This window comes from Chiloscyllium plagiosum, unplaced genomic scaffold (genome assembly GCF_037043375.1).
Source record: "Chiloscyllium plagiosum isolate Xiang-an unplaced genomic scaffold, Cpla_swu_hap1 HiC_scaffold_1, whole genome shotgun sequence".
Taxonomy (NCBI): Eukaryota; Metazoa; Chordata; class Chondrichthyes; order Orectolobiformes; family Hemiscylliidae; genus Chiloscyllium; species Chiloscyllium plagiosum.
This window is the reverse complement of record NW_028270139.1, coordinates 65585134-65606534: the sequence shown is the minus strand read 5'-3', so window position 1 is coordinate 65606534 and position 21401 is coordinate 65585134. Positions and strand designations below refer to the sequence as shown.

The 21401-nt window shown below is 38.3% G+C and overlaps 1 protein-coding gene across 8 annotated transcripts in view; it reads left to right on the top strand.

Annotated features, from left to right (window-relative positions):
• pds5a (PDS5 cohesin associated factor A) overlaps positions 1-21107 on the top strand; it is a 222221-nt gene extending 201114 nt beyond the window's left edge. For 3 of the 8 annotated variants that reach the window (XM_043692731.2, XM_043692710.2, XM_043692718.2), the window contains exons 30-34: positions 1576-1721; positions 9130-9247; positions 12443-12795; positions 12987-13137; positions 16857-18733. In XM_043692731.2, the coding sequence (XP_043548666.1) occupies positions 1576-1721; positions 9130-9247; positions 12443-12795; positions 12987-13137; positions 16857-16901 (813 nt within the window). In that variant the 3' untranslated portion in view covers positions 16902-18733. Of the gene's footprint in view, positions 1-1575; positions 1722-9129; positions 9248-12442; positions 12796-12986; positions 13138-16856; positions 18734-19508 lie in introns of those variants that run through there. The other 5 variants (XM_043692745.2, XM_043692739.2, XM_043692752.2 and 2 more) reach the window with 5 other exon arrangements.
• Positions 21108-21401: the final 294 nt, after the last annotated feature.

Sequence of the window (21401 nt, the reverse complement as noted above, 5' to 3'; positions counted from 1 at the left end):
GGTCTTGGGCGCATGCTTTGTGGACATTGGTTCAAATCCCATCTTGAGGTTTGAAATTCAATTAATAAACCTCCTAGTCTGAGTAATGATGCCCATGAAACCATTTGTTTCTCTAATGTATTTTAGGGAAGGAAATGATGCCAGTCTGGCCAGATATTATACCAGACGACAGCAATATGGTTGACAACCCTCTGAAAAGGCCGAGCAAGCCACTCATTTCAAGGGAAGTTAAGGATGGGCAAGATTACTGATCTTTGCAGTAATGCCCAATTTCCAAGGAACAATCTCACCTTGTAACTGCATCAAAGTAATGACATAGTTGAATCTAAACCATTCCTCTCCATTAGTGTCACTAGTTACAGTTGGTTACTATAAATGTTGTGTTTTCAGAGGATCACTAATTTTATTATTTTTCCACTTTTTTTTAAATGTGGAATTACTACTGTTAGACTCCCTGTCCTGCTATGCTTGGTCTTTCTCCAACTCGCTACATTCACGTATTCCCTTTCCCTCCTGTCCTACTTAATGGTAACAATTACCCTTCTAGTCATTGTCTTTTGAAACTAGGCTGAATTTTAGAATGGCTCGAAAGATCATGAAATGAAGTTGATGTATTTAAGTAATAATTAACGAGGTTTTTAGCCTGTCAATCGTGGAAACTGTTAAAGGCATGACATTTTCATTCCAATTTTTTATATCAGCTTACAATAAATTTAAAGTTTAATTTTACGAATAGAATAATTGATATAAAGGCTGAGATCCATGCTATTGAGATGTTCAAATAATCAAAGCTTGGTTTAATTGAGAGTTTGATTTCAGTTATTCAGGAGTGTGTTATCACCAATCTTTGAAGCAGTCATGAGTTTCCTGGAATTCAGAGTTCTGTTAAATGTGCAATGTAATTTTGAACTACTGTACTTGAATATCGTTCATAAAGTTAACAAGGATTACAATATAAGAAGTTTATGTAGATCTATATGCAAGATCCTTCTTTCACTAGTTGCTTGGCTCAATGTGATCCTTTGGGTGTAATTTCAGTTTTTAAAATGAGCTTCAAGTGAAACAATTGTATACTATTTGAAAACAAAATTATGGTAGTATGTTCATTTGATAAGAGTCATGACAGTGATCTTATTTTTCACTGTGGTTAAATCATAAAAATTGGTGGTGGTGTTGCTTTCATTAGTCATAAAATTATTACCCAATTTTCTGAAATATAATTCTGTACTGTCGAAACATGACAGATTTTTATCAGACTTTGATCCATCGCAGTGCAGGTTGTCACATGCACTGTACTTTGATTATCCGTTTTGTGGCATGTAAATGATCTGTTATATCATGCATTTTCAGCAGCATTGCAGTAGTCTGTTTATTAAATATTAATTTCAGTATTTTTGGAAAAGTACCAGCTGAAGAATACTGCAGTTAATTTTTCCCAGTAAATAGTTCAGGTTGTGGCATATTGACTTGTAGGATTCCAATGCACGGTAACTTCTTGTTTCTGCAAAACGTTTAAAACCTGTTAGTTCATTTGAAGGATGATTCATGCATATGTTTTAACACTATTGTTCTCAGCCCAAACCAGCCACTGTACTGGGTACAGTAAATAAACCATTGTCAGCTGCTGGTAGAAGACCACAAGACAGAGCTGCAGGGTTAGAGATGGGAAGTAATATAAGTGGAAACTCCGAGCCCAGTTCACCAGCCCCAAATAGAGGAAGGTAAGCTATCACTCTGTTGTTGTGCTTAACAGAAGAATAGATTGGACCTTTCACAGTGTTGTTGGGAATTATCAAAATTATATAGATTTGGAAAGATGTAAAGAGCAGAAAAGATCATTTATTAGCTAATAGCTAACTACATTAGCTAGTTTATTACCTAATGTGATGAGACTATCCTTGGAAAAGCTAGTATAGCCCATCCCTAATTATTTGTGAAAATAGGACGGTGAAGTTTGAACTGCTGCATTTCATAATGTAAGTACATTATGTAAGTACACTGCTGTTAAGTGTGTTCAACATTTTTAACTTTGTAACTGTGAAGGTGAGTGATATATTTCAATTGAATTGAACTAGCTTTATTGTCACGTACTCAAATGAAAAGTTTATAAGTTGCTATTTGCAGCATCATCTTAGGTACAAAGGTGGGTAGGTACAGCTTCAGTTACAAGATTCCAAGATTTCCAAGTCAAGTTGGTACAGTTTTGCAGAGGAACCTGCAGATGGTGAAATTTCCATGCATCTGTTGCCCTTGCCCTTCCAGGTGGAGCGGGTCACCTGTTTGGAAGATGCTGTTGAATGAACCTTAGTGAGTTCCTGCAGCACATCATGTAAATGGTATAAATTGGTGCCAGTGAACACCAGTTGTGGATAGGGGTGCCAATCAGGTGCGCTGTTTTGTCTTGCATGAGCTCCTTGAACGTTGTCGGACCTGCACTCAGCCAGGCAAATGGAGAAAGTCCATCTTGAATTGTGTCCTGGAGATGAAGCATAGATTTGGGGAGCTAGATGCTGAGTTATTTGCTGGATGCTTCCAAGCCTCTGACTTGGTAGAGTTACGGTGTTTGGAAATGTGTTGCTGGAAAAGCGCAGCAGGTCAGGCAGCATCTAGGGAACAGGAGAATCGACGTTTCGGGCATTAGCCCTTCTTCAGGAGCCCTTCTTCAGAGTTACGGTGTTTATATGGCAAGACCAATTAAGTTTCTGGCCAGTGGTAATGTCTAGAATGTTGATGGTGGGGAGGTTCAACCATAGCATTGCTGCTGAATATTAAGAAGTTCTTTCTTGTTGCAGATGGTTATTGCACTGCAGATATGTAATACCAGCGTTACTTGCCATTGATCAGCCAAAGCTTTGATATTGTGCAAATCCTGCTGAATATGAACATGGACTGCTTCAGTATCTGAGAAAGGACAAATTGTGCTGAATATTGTGCCACCTTCACCCTGTTTTTGATCACATGCTAAAAGAAATACTGTTGATAAAGTACCTGAAGATAAGAACTAGGAGCAGGACTGATTATGGCTCATCTTGAACTTCTTTGCCACTTTCCTGTCCATTTACCTTATCCCTGAGACATCAAATATCTCTCTCTTTCAGCCTTAAATGTATTCAGTGATAGAGTGTCCACTATTCTCTGAGAATTCAAAAGATTCACAGCCCTTTCTTTGGAGTAATGATCATCCTTTACCCTTATCCTGAAATTGTGGTCCTATACTTTAGACTAGGGACGTAGTGGCCTAGTGGTTTTATCGCTAAGACTAATCCAAGAACTCACCTAATGTTCTGCGGACCCAAGTTCAGAGCATGCCATGGCAGATGGTGAAATTTGCATTTAATGGAGCGTCTCGAATTAAGAGTGTAATGATGACCATGAAGCCATTGTTGATTATCAGAAAAACCCATTTGATTCATTAATGTCCTTTAGGAGAGGAAATCTATCATCTGTACCTGGTCAGGCCTACATGTGTCTCCAGAACTTTGACAATATGGTTGACTCTTAACTGCCCTCTGGGCAATAAATGCTGGCTTAGCCAGAGATGCCAACATCCTGTGAGTGATTTTTTTAAAAATTCCCCAGCCATTGGAAACAATCTCTTACTATCTATCTTATAAAACTCCTTCATAAGCTTCTATGTTTCAATTGAATAATATCTCTTTTCTCTAAATTCCTGGGAATAAAGGCACATTTTAAACAGCCTTCCACAGGACAATGCCCTCATTCTGGGGACAATTTATTAACCATCTCTGACCTGCCTCCAATAGACGTACATCTCTCTTCATTGGAGGCAAGCACTGACATAGTATTCTGAATTGGGTCCCAACAAAGCCCAGTATAGTTATCACATAACTTCTTTATTGCAAGAGTCTTGGAGAACAGGAATGAAGGCCAAGGGTACCGTTAAACCCACTTTATGTACTGTGTTCAGTTTTAGATGCCATAGCATAAACCTGGAGTGAGTTCATCAAAACAGTACCAAATTTATTATGAGGGCAGGTTGAATAGATGAGGCTTGGGTCTCCTGAATATGGAAAATTAAGGTGTGATCTAACTGAATTGTTTAAGGTGACAGAATAATTGATTGACAGAGATGGGGAGAAACTATTTTCTGTGATGGAATTATTCAGTACAAAGATACAAAACTTAAATTTTAGGATGTTTTATCTAAGGAAGCTTCAAAGCCATATTATGAATACTCATCATTTCGAAATGGAAGTCCAAGAAAGAATCTGAAATTATGTAGGTGTTTTCGTGGACTCCCAGCAAATGTTCACGCTCCCACATTTATGACCATGAGATGTAGGAGCAAAGTAGGCATTTGGGTCCATCAAGTCCTGGCCCAACCATCTTCAGCTGCTTTATCCAATGACCTTTCCTCCATCAATTGATTAGAGGTGAGGATGTTTGATTGCACAATTTTCATAACCAATCATGATGACTTAGTTACTGTTGAAATGCAAAAAGACCTGGACAATATTAGGGTTTGAGCGCAAGTAGCATTTGCACCACACACATACCAGCCAATGATCGTCTATAATAAAAGACAATCTAGCAAAGCCCCTTGACACATAATGGTGTTACTATCAATGAATCCCCCACTGTCAACAGCATGGGAGTTACCATTGACCAGAAACTCAACTAGAAGAGTCGGTCAGAGGCTCAGAATACTGCAGCAAGGAACTCATCACCTGACTCCCAAAAACCTCCAAAACACAAGTCAGAAGTCCAATGAAAAAGTCCTTACTTGACTGCAGCTCCAACAACACCCGAGAAGCTTTATATTATTGAGGACAAAGCAGCTCACTTGATTGGCACCACATCCACAAATGTCCACAACCTCCATCCCTGATGCTCAGTAGCAACAGTGTACTATCAATAAGATGCACTGCTGAAATTCACCAGTAAATTTCAAAATCAAAAGATATGGAGGTATGGCATTGAGGGTGAGTTGGAGGTTTGGATTAGGAGTTGGCTGGCTGGAAGAAGAAGAGGGTAGTAGTTGATGGTAAAGGTTCATCTTGGAGTGCCGTTACTAGCGGTGTTCCGCAAGGATCTGTTTTGGGACCATTGCTGTTTGTCATTTTTATAAATGACCTGGAGGAGGGGCTAGAAGGTTGGGTGAGCAAGTTTGCGGATGATACGAAAGTCGGAGGAGTTGTTGACAGTGAGGAAGGATGTGGCAGGTTACAGCAGGATATAGATATGCTGCAAAACTGGGCAGAAAGGTGGCAAATGGAGTTCAATGTAGCTAAGTGTGAGGTGATTCACTTTGGTAAGAGTAACAAAAAGATGGGGTACTGGGCTAATGGTCGGATACTTGGTAGTGTGGATGAGCAGAGGGATCTTGGTGTCCATGTACACAGATCTTTGAAAGTTGCCACCCAGGTAAATAGTGCGGTGAAGAAGGCATATGGCGTACTGGCTTTTATTGGTAGAGGAATTGAGTTCCGGAGTCCTGAGATCATGTTGCAGTTGTATAAGACTCTGGTGCGGCTGCATCTGGAGTATTGTGTGCAGTTTTGGTCGCCATACTATAGGAAGGATGTGGAGGCACTGGAACGGGTGCAGAGGAGGTTTACCAGGATGTTGCCTGGTATGGTAGAAAGATCGTATGAGGAAAGGTTGAGGCACTTGGGGTTGTTTTCATTGGAGAAAAGAAGGTTTAGGGGTGACTTGATAGAGGTGTACAAGATGATTAGGGGTTTATATAGGGTTGACCGTGAGAACCTTTTTCCACGTATGGAGTCCGCTATTACGAGGGGGCATAGCTTTAAATTAAGGGGTGGTAGGTATAGGACAGATGTTAGGGGTAGGTTCTTTACTCAGCGAGTCGTGAGTTCATGGAATGCCCTGCCAGTAGCAGTGGTGGACTCTCCCTCTTTATGGGCATTTAAGCGGGCATTGGATAGGCATATGGAGGATAGTGGGCTAGTGTAGGTTAGGTGGGCTTGGATCGGCGCAACATCGAGGGCCAAAGGGCCTGTACTGCGCTGTATTCTTCTATGTTCTATTCTTATACAGCACCTTCTAAACCCATAACCACTTCCATCCAGAAGACAAGGACAGCAGATACGTGAGAGCACCAACTGCAAGCTCCCCTCCAAGCTATTCAGCTTCCTGACTTGGAAATAAATTGCCGTTCCTTCACTGCTGCTGAGTCATATTCTGAAACTTTGACCCTAACTGTTTAGATTACTTACAGTGTGGAAACAGGCCCTTCGGCCCAACAAGTCCACACCGACCCGCCGAAGCGCAACCCACCCATACCCCTACATTTACCCCTTATTACCTAACACTAAGGGCAATTTAGCATGGCCAATTCACCTAACCTGCACATCTTTGGACTGTGGGAGGAAACCAGAGCACCCGGAGGAAACCCACGCAGACACGGGGAGAACGTGCAAACTCCACACAGTCAGTCGCCTGAGTCGGGAATTGAACCCGGGTCTCTGGCGCTGTGAGGCAGCAGTGCTAACCACTGTGCCACCGTGCCGCCCACAAACTGTGTCTACCTACTGCATGTGGATTGCAGCAGTCTCCCACCAAATGCCACTAAGATGGGCAGTAAATGCTGGTCAAGTCAGCAGCATCTAAGTCCCACAAATGGAAAAAATTGATAACCCAGTCAATGACACCTATATCCCACAATGAATATTTTTATAAGTTATGATCTGCCATTTGGTGAAAAATTGACTGATTTTATAATCGTCAACTCCACTTTTTTGCTGTTTCCTCATAACCCTTGATTCCCTTACTAATTAAAAATCTGGCTATCTCAGCCTTGAATGTACTTAATAACCCAGACTTGACAGCCCTCTGTGGTAAAGATTCCCAAAATCCCCTGAGAAATGAAATTCCTCCCCATTATGGTCTTAAATGTGTGGCCTCTCTGGTACTACAGACTCCCACAGGGTAAAACATCCTCCCTCTATCGACTGTGTGAAGGCCTCTAAGAATTGTATACTTTAATCAGGTCTTTTATCATTCTCCTAAACCGCAATGCATATATGACCAAATTACTCAATCTGTCCTCAAAGAAAATGTCTCCTTACCTGGGATTAACCTAGTGAACTTTTTGTGGACTGTCTTCAATGGCAGTATGCCCTTAGGTAAAGGAACCAAAACTGTACACAATATTCCAGCTGTCGTCTTATTAATACTTTGTACAGTTTAGTAAAACTTCCAATCCTTTTGAAATAAAGGTCAGCAGTCCATTTGCCTTCCCTATAACCTGCTGAGCACGGATGTTAGCTTTTTTGATTTATGTTGAGGACCTCCAAAATCCTCTGTGCTGCAGCTTGCTGTCTTTCCCTATTTAAATAATGTTCAGCTCTTTTGTTCTTCCTGCCAAAGTGCATAATTTCTCATTTCCACACATTCCTTCTGATAAATTTTGCACACTCGCTTAATCTGTCTATAACTCACTGTAGTTCCTTCTCATTACTTTGCTTTCCACTGATTTTTGAGTTATCTGCAAATCTCACTATTGTATATCCACTTCCTCCCGATTTATTCTGTCCTACAGACAGTTATTGTTAGAAGCCTATAAATTATGCTGAACAGGGTCATCTTTCCTTTGTTATTCATTGTCTCCATCCATCAATATCATTTGATCCTCGATCGCGCTATCATATTAGCACTGTTAAAGTTGCACTGCTACCCGTACCTTCCCTTCCTGACTGTCTGTTCAAAAGTCGTACATCACTAATATTTAGTTCCTAGCTCTGATCTTGTAATGTCTCTGTCACAGCTATAAGATCATACTCATTAGCCTATGTTTGTGCTGTTCAGTTATTCAGTTGTTTTGAATATTATGTATATTTAAGTAAAAAGCCATTCATTTTGCCTTTCTGCCAGTGGAGAGATATACCATATAGAAATAGTTTGGCTGGAAAACCAGCTATTTGCTGTAGATCTCAATTCTACATGTTTTTGTGTTGAGCATCACTGCTTTCTGAAGCTTAGTTTTTGCTCTGCATATGGAGTGACCAATATGAAATTCTCCCTTTGACCTGAAAGATAGTATCTAGTGTATTCACATTGTTTAAACATAAGGGAAAACCTTAGTGTATTACTAGTTGTTCTAGGTATGTGTAAAGATTTATAGCTTGGGTGCTGGTTGCAATTGTTGTGGGCATGTGTGCTGAGCTGGGAATTTGGTTTGCAGACGTTTTGTCCTCTTTCCAGGTGACATCTTCAGTGCTGTGGAGTCAGTCCCTTGTGAATTTGTTTTTTTTAATTAGTTGATTGTGTTAATTGTCCGTTACACCATACACTGCCTTGCATATACACAATTCAAAACACTTTCTAGTATACAGTATTTCAACACATTATACTCTTCTGTTGTTGCATGCAATCAAATCTCTGCCACACTCAAACTTTTTACTGAATTGACTGAAAATTGAATTAGGCAACTTTCTGTTTAAAAAAAAGTTGAAACTGCCATAGAGTCTTCACATTTATAAAATAATTAATGTAACTTGTACATATGTTATAGGTAATATGAATAATAAAATTCTATTGCAGTAGAACAATGTTGAATAATAGTATTTTGGCGATCCTAAATATGATAGCGTAAGAAATAATTGGAGAAAATACTGTAAAATCAAACTAAATGGTGCAAAACTTACCTTGGATGAAATAAATCATCTTTATATTATTTTTGAAATATGAATAATGCTTATTGAAAAGAGGATTGTTTTGAAAAGCCTATCAGTTAGAGTACCTGAATTTATAGTTGGGATATTTTTGTACGATCAGCTTAAAATCTGGATGTTATTTCTGTTCTCCCTCTGAATATTATGATGATAGTAGCTGAGATGCTGTTCCTGCTCTTCTCGTATTTGCACACAGTTAAACCCACTTTCATTCAAATCATGTATGTAAATCCTGTTGTCTGTACATTCTCCAGATGTGTTGTCTTTTTTGCTAACTTACTTGTCTGACCAATGTTTGAAAGAGCTGCATGGGCAGTTAAATCAATTTTAAGCAATATTTTGACATTCCTAATGCCAAATTGAAAGTACAATTATAGTGACATTCGTAGTGTAACTATTTGAATTAACTAATTCTGCTATGGTGCTTCTGATTTTGGAAAGATTATTTGCATCTTTATTTAATTCATCGCAGGGAGCAGAATTCGGAAGTTCCAGAAACAGAAGTTAGTGAGAATGAGGAAAACCCAGTCATATTACTTACGGTTGTACCAGCTAAAACGGAGAAGAAGGATGAGCCAGTCAGAAACAAGGTGCAGTATGCTTGGTCTATTTGGATCTTGGACCCTTAAAAGTCACCACAGCAGTCTTGTTTTTTTCCTGACCTTAGAAGGAAGGATGGGAAATAAATTTGATATGAAACGCACTTTTCACTATCTGCCCCACATCAAATCCATATGCTTTGTATCCATGTCTTTCTCTTGGAAGAGAAAAATGAGCATTTATGGCCAATTGTGATTTCTAATGTACAAAAATTCACAAGAAGGAAAATGTATGGTCACTTATTGAGAGTCACTTATTGTTATACAGCCATTATGACACTGAATGGCTATGTAGTCTGTCAACGACATGTTACTCTCTAAAGGACTCCAGTTGGTCCCATTCAACTACTCTGTTCCCCATAGGGTTGCAAATTTATTTCCCACAACTGCCTATCCAGTTTCTTTTTGATTGAAATGGACTTCAGTAAGGTGTTTGACAAGGTTCCTCATAAGAGGTTGGTTAGCAAGGATAGATTTCATGGAATACAGGGAGAACTAGCCATTTTGATACAAAACTAGCTTAACAGAGGGTAGTGGTGGAGGGTTGCTTTTCAGACTGGAGGCCTGTGACCAGTGGAGTGCCAAAAGGGTTGGTGCTGGGTCCACTATTTTTTGTCATTTATATAATCGATTTGGATATGAACATAGGAGGTATAGTTGGTAAGTTTGCAGATAACATCAAAATTGGAGATGTAGTAAACAGTGAAGGAGGTTACCTTAAATTACAATGAGATCTTGATGAGATGGGCTGAGGAGTGGCAGATGTAGTTTAATTTAGATAAATGCAAGGTGCTGCATTTTGGGAAAGTAAAATGATACGGTCCGAGGGATTGTTGCTGAACAAAGAGACCTTGGAGTGTAGGTTCATAGTTCCTTGAAAGTGGAGTCGCAGGTAGATAGGATAGTGAAGAAGGTGTTTGGTGTGCTTTCCTTTATTGATCAGAGCATTGATTATAGGAGTTGGGAGGTCATGTTGCGCTGTACAGGACATTGGTTAGGCCACTGTTGGAATATTGCGTGCAATTCTGGTCTCCTTCCTATCGAAAAGATGTTGTGAAACTTGAAAGGGTTCAGAAAAGATTTACAAGGATGTTGCCAGGGTTGGAGGATTTGAGCTATAGGGAGAGGCTGAACAGGCTGGAGCTGTTTTCGTTGGAGACTGAGGGGTGACCTTGTAGAGGTTTATAAAATCACAAGGGGTATGGATAGGATAAAGAGACAAAGTCTTTTCCCTAAGGTGGGGGAGACCAGAACGAGAGGGCATAGGTTTGGGGTGAGAGGGGAAAGATATAAAAGGGACGTAATGGGCAACGCTTTCATGCAGAGGATGGTGCATATATGGAATGATCTGCCAGAGGACGTGGTGGAGGCTGGTACAATTGCAACATTTGAAAGGCATCTGGATGGGTATATGAATAGGAAGGGTTTGGAGGGATATGGGCCAAATGCTGGCAAATGGGATTAGGTTGGAATATCTGATCAGCACGGGCAAGTTGGACTGAAGGGTCTGTTTCTGTGCTCTATGACTCTATGAAATCATCTGTTATTTTCATTATTTGCTCCCATCACCCTCATAAGCAGTAATTTACAGGTATTTGCCACTTGCATATATTTTTTTACAAAAGCTGCTTCCCCAAAGGTGTCCTGCATCTCTGGCCCAGAACCTTAAATCTGTGCTCCCTGATCCTCAAATTCTTTTCTTTATTTACTTTTCCTACTTTGTATATCTTTTCAAATCTCTCCTCTTGCTCCATAGTGGACCAACCCAGCTTCTCAAATATTATCTTGTAGCTAAACTTCCATAGAATAATTTTGCTAAACCACCTGTGCACCATCTTATGCATCCTCACCTTCTTCCTAAAGTGTGATGTCCAAAATTGGATGCAGTACAGGTAGTTTTTCAATAACGTGATGTTTTTGTTCTTTTGCAACCTCACATTATAGAAAAATCATGCTTTAAAAGCTGCACTTAGTGTTGGCAATGTAATTGCATTACAGCCAACACACATTTTAAAAGTTTGCACCCCCAATTCATCAATTGCATTACAGCGAATTTGCATTAATAAAACACGCGTTATAGCAGAGCTTCAATTGTGTCCTAACTGGACTTTTGTAAACGTTCCTCATAACTCCTCTCCTTTTGTACTCAATACTTACTTCTATAAAACACAATCCCAAATGCTTTGTTTACAGTTCTCAATATTCTCACAGATTAATACACATGAATCTCCAGGTATCTTTGTCCCTGAACATTCTTTAAGCTATGTTATTAATGGTGTATTGCATTTCCTTGTTTCTTATACCAAAATGCAACATCTCTCACTTCTCTGTATCATGCTCTGTTTGCCAGATACCCAAGTTTGGTATTCTGTATTCCTAATCTTAAGTCATTTTATATACACCAAAAAAAAGTTGTCCTAGCACTGAACTATGGAGAATATCACTGTAGCCATCCTCAGTCTGAAAAACATGCTGTTCTCTGTCCATAGACCATTTTTTATGAAAGCTAACACTACAATTCCAGCAGCCTGAATTCTGTTAACCAGCTTTTTATTTAATACTTTTGTTAGACACTTTTGTACAATCCCTGTAGGCACCAGTTATTGCTTTCCATTCATCTGCCTTCCCTGTCACTTCATAAAAACTTCACTTATTAGTCAGGCATGATATGCCTATTCCAAATCTGTACTACCTATCTTTTAATTAGTTTAACTCTCCAGGCCCTTCTTAACTTTTTTCCTCTCAAATTATTGTTTCTAAAATCTCAATCACCAAAGTCTACCGTTGATAAACTGGTAGACCTCCAGTTACATATCCTTGTGCCCTTTCTCAGATATTGTCATGTTTGCCAATCCTTTGAATAAATCATATCAATATACTTTATTTAATTGCAAAATATATGGTTCTGGTCAAATTGGATTGAAAACATTTCATCCTTTCCTCAACTTTATTATAAAATCTTAGAGATAAGCTGTGCAGTAACAATTTTGTGCCTTATGGTAAGATGTCCTTTAAACATGGATAGCTGACACATTGCATTCCACCATTCGAATGTTATTTTAAATCAATGGGTTTTATAAACTAAAAGAAAACTTCTTCAAAATAGAATCATGAGCAATAGCTTCTGTAATTATCTACTGCAGTATTACGCATTGCTCTGTGTACATTCTGTCCTCCTTATAATAGGAGATGTCCTCTGAACAGTCTTTACCACCACAGACCAGTACAGAACGTGGAAAAAAAAGGACAGCGCCAGCTGGTTCCGAGAATATTCAGCAGATAACAGAAGAGAGAAAATCTGAAGAGTCAGCAGCACCGGTTCCACCCAAAGCCAGACGAGGACGTCCTCCCAAAGCTGTATCTGAAAGTAATACTGCAAAGAACTCAGACCCAAACAAAGCTGCAGGAAGAGGCAGAAAGCGAGTTGCAGCCAGTCAGGAGAGTCCTGCAGAACCAGAAACAACAAATGTTAAAGTACCAAAACAGCAAGAAACAAACGTCAAGCGAGCATCAGCACAGCGACAAATGGATCTACAAAGGTAGTTTTTGTTGGGAGGAGAGCTTTTGATGAATGTTTATTTCTCTTTGTCTGGTTTTTTTACTTTCAAAATTTGCTTTTGTCCTCTCTGCCAGCTTTACCAAGTTAATAACTGAATGAACATAACACGTCAGTTTAAGGGAATGAAGTAGAATTTCCTGCTACTGACTTTGAGCCCTATTTATTTTTCAGAATCCAGGTTTTGGACAGTGATGGATATTCAGTGATGGATCTAGAGTCTACTCCAGAAAGTTCAGCTGAGGAACTGGATTTGTTTAAATCCTGTGAGAGCAGCCAGAATGAGGTTGATAACACAAAGCTAGCAGAGAGAGGCTTCCTTAAGGTGCAGTAGTATTAAAGACCAATTGTAAAATCTTATTGAAAGAGACAACATGAAAACATTCAGACTAGCCTAACTAGGGTTAGGTGGAAGACCTTAAATGAACTGTTTTAGGCTCAGAAAATCAGCTCTCTTACGTCTTCCTCATCTGGAGACGTCCAGGTCCAAAATAAGTTTCTAACTCTGTGAAATAGCTAAGACTCAATGCAGCCAAAATCACTTTTGTTAACAAACTCATGATTGACGAAGGTGCAAATTTCACACATTAGAGCCTCCATCAGTAACCCATACCATAACATAACGCAAGTTAAAATAATTCAAATTCTATAGGTCTGTTGCAAGAAACTGAGATATTTGATTTTTACTTTTTTTTTTAAAGTTACTGTGTGCCATCTGTGGTGAGTTGGCAAGTTGGATACAAAACTGGCTTGGTCATAGAAATCAGGGTAGTTGTGGGGAGTGTTTTTCTGACTGGAGGTCTGTGACCAGTATTGGGATCTCTATTGTTTGTACTATATATAAATGATTTGAATGAAAATGCAGGTAATCTGATTAGTAAATTTGCAGATGACACAAAAATTGGAGTTGTTGTTAATGAGGAAGATTATCGATGGTTACAGGAGGATGTAGACAAGTTGTAAATTTGGGCATAGAAATGGCTAATGGAGTTTAATCTGGATAAGTGAGGTGGTGCATTTTGGGAGGTCAAATGCAAGAGGAAAGTATCCAGTAAATGGCCGGATCCATTGGAAGCATTGAAAACAGAGGGATCTTGAGGTGCAACTCCATAACTCCCTGAAAGTGGCCACACAAGTGAATAAGGTGGTAAAGAAGGCCAATGGCATGCTTGCTTTCGTCAGTCAGGGGACTGAGTAAAGAAGTTGGCAAGTCATATTGCAGCTAATTAAAACTTTAGTTGGGCCATATTTGGAGTATTGTATGCGGTTCTGGTCACCACACAACAGGAAGGGTATGGAGACTTTGGAGCAGTGCAAAAGAGGTTTACCAGAATTGGAGTGTGTTAGTGATAAGGAGGCTGGACAAACTTGATTTGTTTTTGCGAGAGCATCAGAGTCTGAGGAGTGAACTTATGGAAGTATATTAAATTATGAGAAACATGGATAGGGTGGAAACATCAGATATGAGGAGGCATAAGTTTAAGGTGTGAGGAAAGAAATTTGAAGGAGATGTGCAAGGAAAGCTTTTTTTTACATAGAGGGTGATAAGTGCCTGGAATGCCCTGCCAGCGGAGGTGGTAGAAGTGGAGATGGTAGCAGTGTTTAAGAAGCACTTTGACACATAAATCCCCAGGCAGGGAATAGAGGGATATGGACCATATGCAGGCAGTTGTGATTAAATTAGAATGGCATCATGGTCGGCACAGACCTGGTGGGCTAAAGGTCCTGTGGTGTACTGTTCTATGTTTTTGTGTGTCTCCCAGACCTCCCATATGATTAGTGTCACAAAAAAGTCCTTGAAGAGAAGTTCAGAATTGGAAGACAAGTGAAATGGTGTAAATGTTGGAAATCTGAAGTAAAGGTAAAAACAAAGTGCTGGAAATCCTTAGCAGGTCAGACAAAACTGCTATGAGAGAAACAAAGTTAATTTTTCAGGTCAATAACCTACCATCTGGGCAAGTGAAAGGTGATTGACCTAAACCTGTAACATTTTTTCTCTGTCCATGGATGCTCCTAGACCTGCTAAGTATTTCCCGAATTTTCTGCTTTATCTCACAATGGGAGCGTGGTCTTCGACCTTCCAGCTGGTTTGTCTGAAGAGAACTAGAAACTTCAAATTTATATTTGCGTAAAGTGGTAGTAAAAAATCCTTGGGATTCCCTCACACTGAGTCTCAGATGCATCTTTGGAATGTTCATTAAAGTACAAATCGGCCTTTTTTACAAGAAAAGACAGGAAAAGATGAATAATCAAGGTGATGGCTTCCTTAATTTTAGTTTAGGGTATGTTCTTTCTCGAATTGTGTGTTTTTGTTTGAATATGACTTACTTTGTGATGGATAATCTTCTGGTCAGTCTTGAAGCTGTTGAGATTTCCAAGGCAGTCGGCTTCTGATGGTTGTTCAGTTCTTGCTGACAACTTCTTAATACTCTTCAGTATTTCACATTGATTTGTGAAGTGAAGGACAGTTTTTGTGTTATAGCAAATCATTTGAAGCTGGTGTAGAAAATCCAGGTTTAGATGTTAAGAAATCTGTTTTGGATCCCTTTAAAATATTTCATATGAAGATAAAAACAGTTGTATGGGATGCTGACAGTTTGAGCATTGGACTATCTGTGGATGTTCTTTGAAATCTGATATCATATGATGACAATTTTGAATCTTCTCAAGACATATAACTTCCACTATTTTCTAAATTAAAAAGTTTTTCCAAGAATTGTCCATGTGCACTTTTATTGCCTCTGCTTCTGAATCCTCGACGTTTAGTTTTATAACCTGACATCTTGATCGTAATAATCTCAGCAAGAAAATGTGTAATCAGCCAAGTACACATGAACCAAATTGACAAAATCTATCAAGCATACCCTTTGTTCTGCCTCTTCAGTTTATTCAGTTATTTCCTCCCTTGGAAGACTAAAGGTAAAACTATTGAGAATAAAAACGTGTGAATTTCATCTTTCCCTCTTGTGGAATTAAGTAAAAGCATATATATTCTATTATTAGAGAATTTTCTTAGCTAGGGTTATTTCCCCAGTGAGGACTTCACTATTGATTGTGTCACATAATAAGGTATATGCTGAGCTTTGATGCAAATATGCATAGACTAACATTACAGATTTTCTTTGACTGTGAGGGTTCAATATAGTTGCTAATGTGGAATATTTGCATTACAGCTTGTGTACAATGCTTTATACGAATGTTTGGTGCTGACACACATTCTCCCAAATTCCAGTGTTGACATTCTTTACCATGGGCACGAAATTCACTCAATATGTGTCAAAAAAATCTGTAGTTCTGAGATTCTTACAGGAAGGGGTTAAAAATAACTTACTTCTATAAATGAAACTACATTATCAAAGTTGAGCTTCATACCCTTCTAACAAGACAGCCTTCTAAATATGCAGCATTTCCTCTTGCCATCCTAGTAGCTGCTGAAACTGAGTATTTCTAGAAGACTGCTCCTGCCAATCTCTTTGACTAGCTGTCTGTCAAAGCTCTATTATTTAGAATGACGTCCACTAATTTATCATTGAATTTAAATTCCTCATCCTTCCATCTTTCCAAACCTTCATGGTACCTTTTGCTGCTTTACATTCCTTCGTTTCCCTTTGCTTTTCTAATTCTAGCTCTCTGTGTTGTACCTAACACAAACTTTCATCTTTAGCGGCAGAACTATCTGCGATCTCAACCCTGTTTTCTGAAACTCCCTCTGTAAACCCTTCTTGTTCTGAACCCATCTTTAAAAGATTTCTCCAAATCAATTCCTTAACTCAAAGCTTCGAAATCAAACTTCTTCACCTCCTAAAACTTCCATAGAGCGTCTGTATTTGTTCTCCTGTATGGTATGTTCTTGGATATTAAAAAAAAATATAAATGCAAGTTGTTACTTCCACAAAATTGTAAGCACTCCTTTGCATTTGATCTCACAGAAAATACCAGTTCACAAAGCAATCACAATATACATACATATATAATGTGTGCCTGTTCAGTACGACAATTTCTTTGTTTTGCTTTCTTCAACTTTTCATAATTTGTTTTGTGTAGGTAAGAAGAAAGTCCATGCCAAAGGGAAGGAGACAAAGGCTGTAGAAAAGAAGTATTCCTTGCCACTGAGGGAAATGTACCACATAAAAGGATTTGAGATACTATACAAAACCTTAAATTAGTTTACACAACTCCTCACCCTCAAAACATCAGGACAGCACTGCATCAGAGTTTTAGTTAAGATATTATTGAACTCCTTCATTTAAATTTAATTGAACATTTAACTTTGCAATGTTGGAAGGACAGCATTGTAATTCCCTGGGATTATTTTTATGAAGCATTTTTATATGTTAAGATTACTTAACTATTATCAACACTCATAAAAATAATTGCTAGATTAGGATTTTGTTACAAGATGTCTTATTTAACCATTTTAATTATGCATCAGTAATTTGACTGCAGCAGTTTACCTTCCAAAGTAAGTTATTACACTGATTTGTGAAGTCGTTAGTGGTGCATTATCGTCATGCGTTACTATCAATTTTTTCAGGCAGAAGCATTTGTATTATTTAAAATAGTCCCATATTGAACAGAATTTGATTTTGGTGAGTGTGGAAGAATGAAACTATTGCTTAAAAGAGCAGTTGGATATACACTTATAATATTTGGATCTACTGCCATACATGTCGTAAAGACTTACAAAAAAAAAAGTGATTACTAAAGTCTGCTGTTAGACGTTGGGGATATTTTTGACACTGTTCTTTGAAATGTTTGCACTGAGTCCATATTGTTTATCCTTCTCAATAAGAAATCGCAGCAAGTTATGTGTATCTGTAGACTAGCCAGAGTCTGTATTTACAAAAAAAGTCATATTTTTGTGTAATATATATTAACAGTTAATGGAATTTGCACAGGGAAATGTGGGTCTTTTGTGAATACAGACTGAAGTCTCATGATGGCATGATAATGGAATTGCTGCCTTTTGTGCTTTTCTCCCCCTCCACTCCAATGTATCCTTTTTTTTCTCTTCTGCTTACCTTCATTTCCCCAGGAGAGTGAGGATGATCTGAAAATATGGAGTTCTCTACAGTTGCCAATGGCCAATAGGCAACACACTTTCTAGGGTGGGATTGGGCTATTTGTATTTATGTCTACCCTTTCCCTGAATGGTTGAGCTTACAATAAAACTCTACCATCTGACAACCCAGCTGAGAACTCATGAAGTTGAACCTTCGTAGCAAAGTGCAAATGTTTGTTTAAGCTAGTGTTTGAATTTGGGGTTCAAAGGACTCTTATGTGGATGTTCAATACTCTGCTTAATGGGTTATTCTTGAATTGCAGCTTTTAATGTTGAATATTGGAAAGAGTAAAAATTAGAACAGGATGTTTTTAAAAAATCCTCTATCCTAACATTACCTTTTAAATCCTGCTTTTAGTAGTTTTAATTTATGAAAATTTATCAGAGGCCTTTTATGTTCTACTTTCTTATAAAAGTATATTGCTCTGAAAGGTAAATGGAAACGTTTTGAGTTTCAGATTTTTGTATCAAATCTTGAAGTAAATTGAGGTACTTTTGAAAGACCAGTTTTATGATGAAATGTTCAAGTTACCAGGCTCTGTAACCAATGATGTAAAAAATGAAGTGTTTTAGAAAAATTTGGATTTTGGCAGCTTGTGAAGACAGTTCAAAAAGTTCAGATCGTTAATGCATTTAACTGAGTGTTTTTATTGATATGTTCAAATTTTTTTAAATACTATTTTTCACCAGTTTGTCTCCCAGTTCACGCTCATCTTTGTTTATTTTAGTGAAATTCGTTACAATTGCATCAATGTTGTGATTCCAGACATTGTTCATTGTAGTTATTGTGTACATTATGATGTACACATGATCATATTTAAATTTTTGTTGCATAAAAAATAAATGCTTCTTAGGTGTTTCCTGGTTTCTGTTTCTCTCTCTCAAAACCTGTACTCCTGAACAATTTAACAGGATAGATTAATGGCAAGAGATGCATATTGAAAATGATTCAGTCTATGTTTAAAATTTTAAATGATGTGGAGTCAGGAGCAGGGAAGGAGAAACTGTCCAGAGAAGATGAGCCTTCTTAGACTACTGGGAAACTTAATCCATCGCCACCATACATCATGAATTGAATCCTCTCACTTCCGCCCTCAAAAATGCATAATAAAGTGGGAATTTTGACGTCTTAATTTTCTACCTAAACCATTGGGGCACAGTCAACATGGTTTTAAAAAGGATTTATTTGTTGATAAAGGACTTGTTTTTTGTTTCCATGTCAATTTAAAAGGATTGATCAATCCCAGGCCATTAGCATCCTTGTGAACAGTTCACTGGCTTCAATGTTGAATCTCATCAATTAAGTATCCATTGACCATGGCTTATGAATACCTTTTATAGGTGGCCACTGTTGAATTTCTATCACCTGAATTTTTCTTATGCTTTAGTTATACCTTCAATTATGGTGTCATTTCAATTTATAACTGTAGTGTCAACGTCACCTAAGATTAGTCTTTATTTTCTGAATCCTGTGTCTATGGACGACTCCTATAGCTATTAATTTTTAAAAATTTTCTTTTCCAATGACTGAATCAAGCTGTTACTTGGAGTGCATAGCAGAACTGAAGCTTTGTTAACAGGCTTGACAAGTTATACAGATTCACAGTAACCACCTATCTGTTTGGATTTCGCAGCTACAAACAAAACACAAGAAGTCACCAGGACAAGGCAGGTGCTGATATCTCCGTAAAACAAATTCAGCAGCTGGCTTTCTGCCAATAGTGAATTGTGCCTTAACAGACATGTCAAATAACCACAACAGTCACTTCCTGGTATTTGTAGTACTTCCTTCCAATGTTGCATGACTTTAAGCAGTATGAGGCTTGCTTCAAACTCCGCAAAGACTTCAATGCAGCTGGCTTGTTTACTAGAAGACTAGCTTGATGAGCGTGTACTTTCTCAATTGCTCCGGGTCAGAGAGTTTCACAGTTGAGCTAAGCAAGAGGTATTCATGAGTATTGCAGGAAAACAAACCTGAGGAGTGGTTTCCAGCAATTTATGACCAATTTGAAGTTGTTACCAAGTCTTCTGGACTAGCACAACCTTTGATGCAAGACTTGTCTAACTCTAGGTTCTGTATCTAGAAGATAGATAGATAAAAGTGGAAGAGCACTTTTGTGCTCTAGGGAACTTAATTTTATATCTTGTCGGAAAAAAAGTCATTAAGCAAACTGGTTTTAAATACTCCTGAGAAGTCAACTTCGATTTTATAAGAAAAACAAAGATGGATATAAGCTCTATTATATAAAATGACAGAATATGGAAATGCCCAAAGCTGCTAACCACCCACGAAAGTGTAAAGAGAATTAAATGTTTGAAAGGAAATTGTATTCAGCATTGAAACTGCAAATGTGCATTACCTCCTCCCCATTCCACCAGATGAAGTTTATGTATGTTCTCTAGACTATTGTTAACACTTCCCAAAGCAACTCTGCAATTGTGAACAATGTACAATAAAAATATTGAAAACAATTAGGAGGATCAGTGTTATAGCAATCAACTATGAATGGCCTTAATAGATGGAACACACCGCATTACATATATGACTGAGGAACTCCAAAAAAGAACCTCTTGAAGTTACCTTTACAGAGAATGTACTTTATGAACAATCCTAACTATTTTGAGGACTACCAATGGAGTTTGAAACCTTTCGGAGACCTTGAACACTTTAGAATGCACATCAGCAGTGAATGGCTGCCATAATAGATCGTAGCAAGAATTCCTGTGGACTGCATCCAATAGTTTTTTTTAAAAAATGGCAAATGGCACATTGTCATGGATTCAACTGTCAGTGAAGGATTGCACCTAACCAAGAAATATTGAGTTCAGGGGAATACATGAAAATTGAGGGCTACCTTTCTCAAAACAAGTATTCAAACCTGTTGGACAGTACAGAAATATCTAGTTATCTTTTAATGGCTAAAGAAAGGTGCAATTAGGCAAAGAAAATTCAAGGTTTTGTTCCCTTTGTAATCTAAAAAGGATATTTATTTACACTTGGCAACCTTACAAGATATCTGTCATGTTGCATTGAAGAGGAATGAAACAATTGAGAATCAGCATAATGTGCAGATTTTGGAATCATTCCTTGTAATATATTTGTGTTACTTGGTGACTGACCCAGGAAGTTGAGGTTGAGAGCCACGGATTTGTTTTAACATGTATATAGCAAATGCAATATTAACAATTATCAAACTATCAACTCACTTGATTAAATCTACTTTTCCAACTTTCCCAATGACTCAGCCGGTTTTTCCAGTGCATAATTGAACTGTATGGACCAAGAAAGATACCAGATTGGTGTCCTCATCTGTATATAATTAATTTGCCAGGGCAAAGGTGTACACGTGTTGCGACTAATGTCAGTGCCACTAAACTGGGAGGAGAGATTAAGTCAGTACTTCCTCCTATCACTAGCCTACACTGCCAGTGTGTTGCCCTGTTTTTGAGCCCACACTTGGTGCTGTGCATCCAGCTTGAACCTGGAATTGAACAAAATGATTGAAGGAAATTGGACCTCTGGCCTC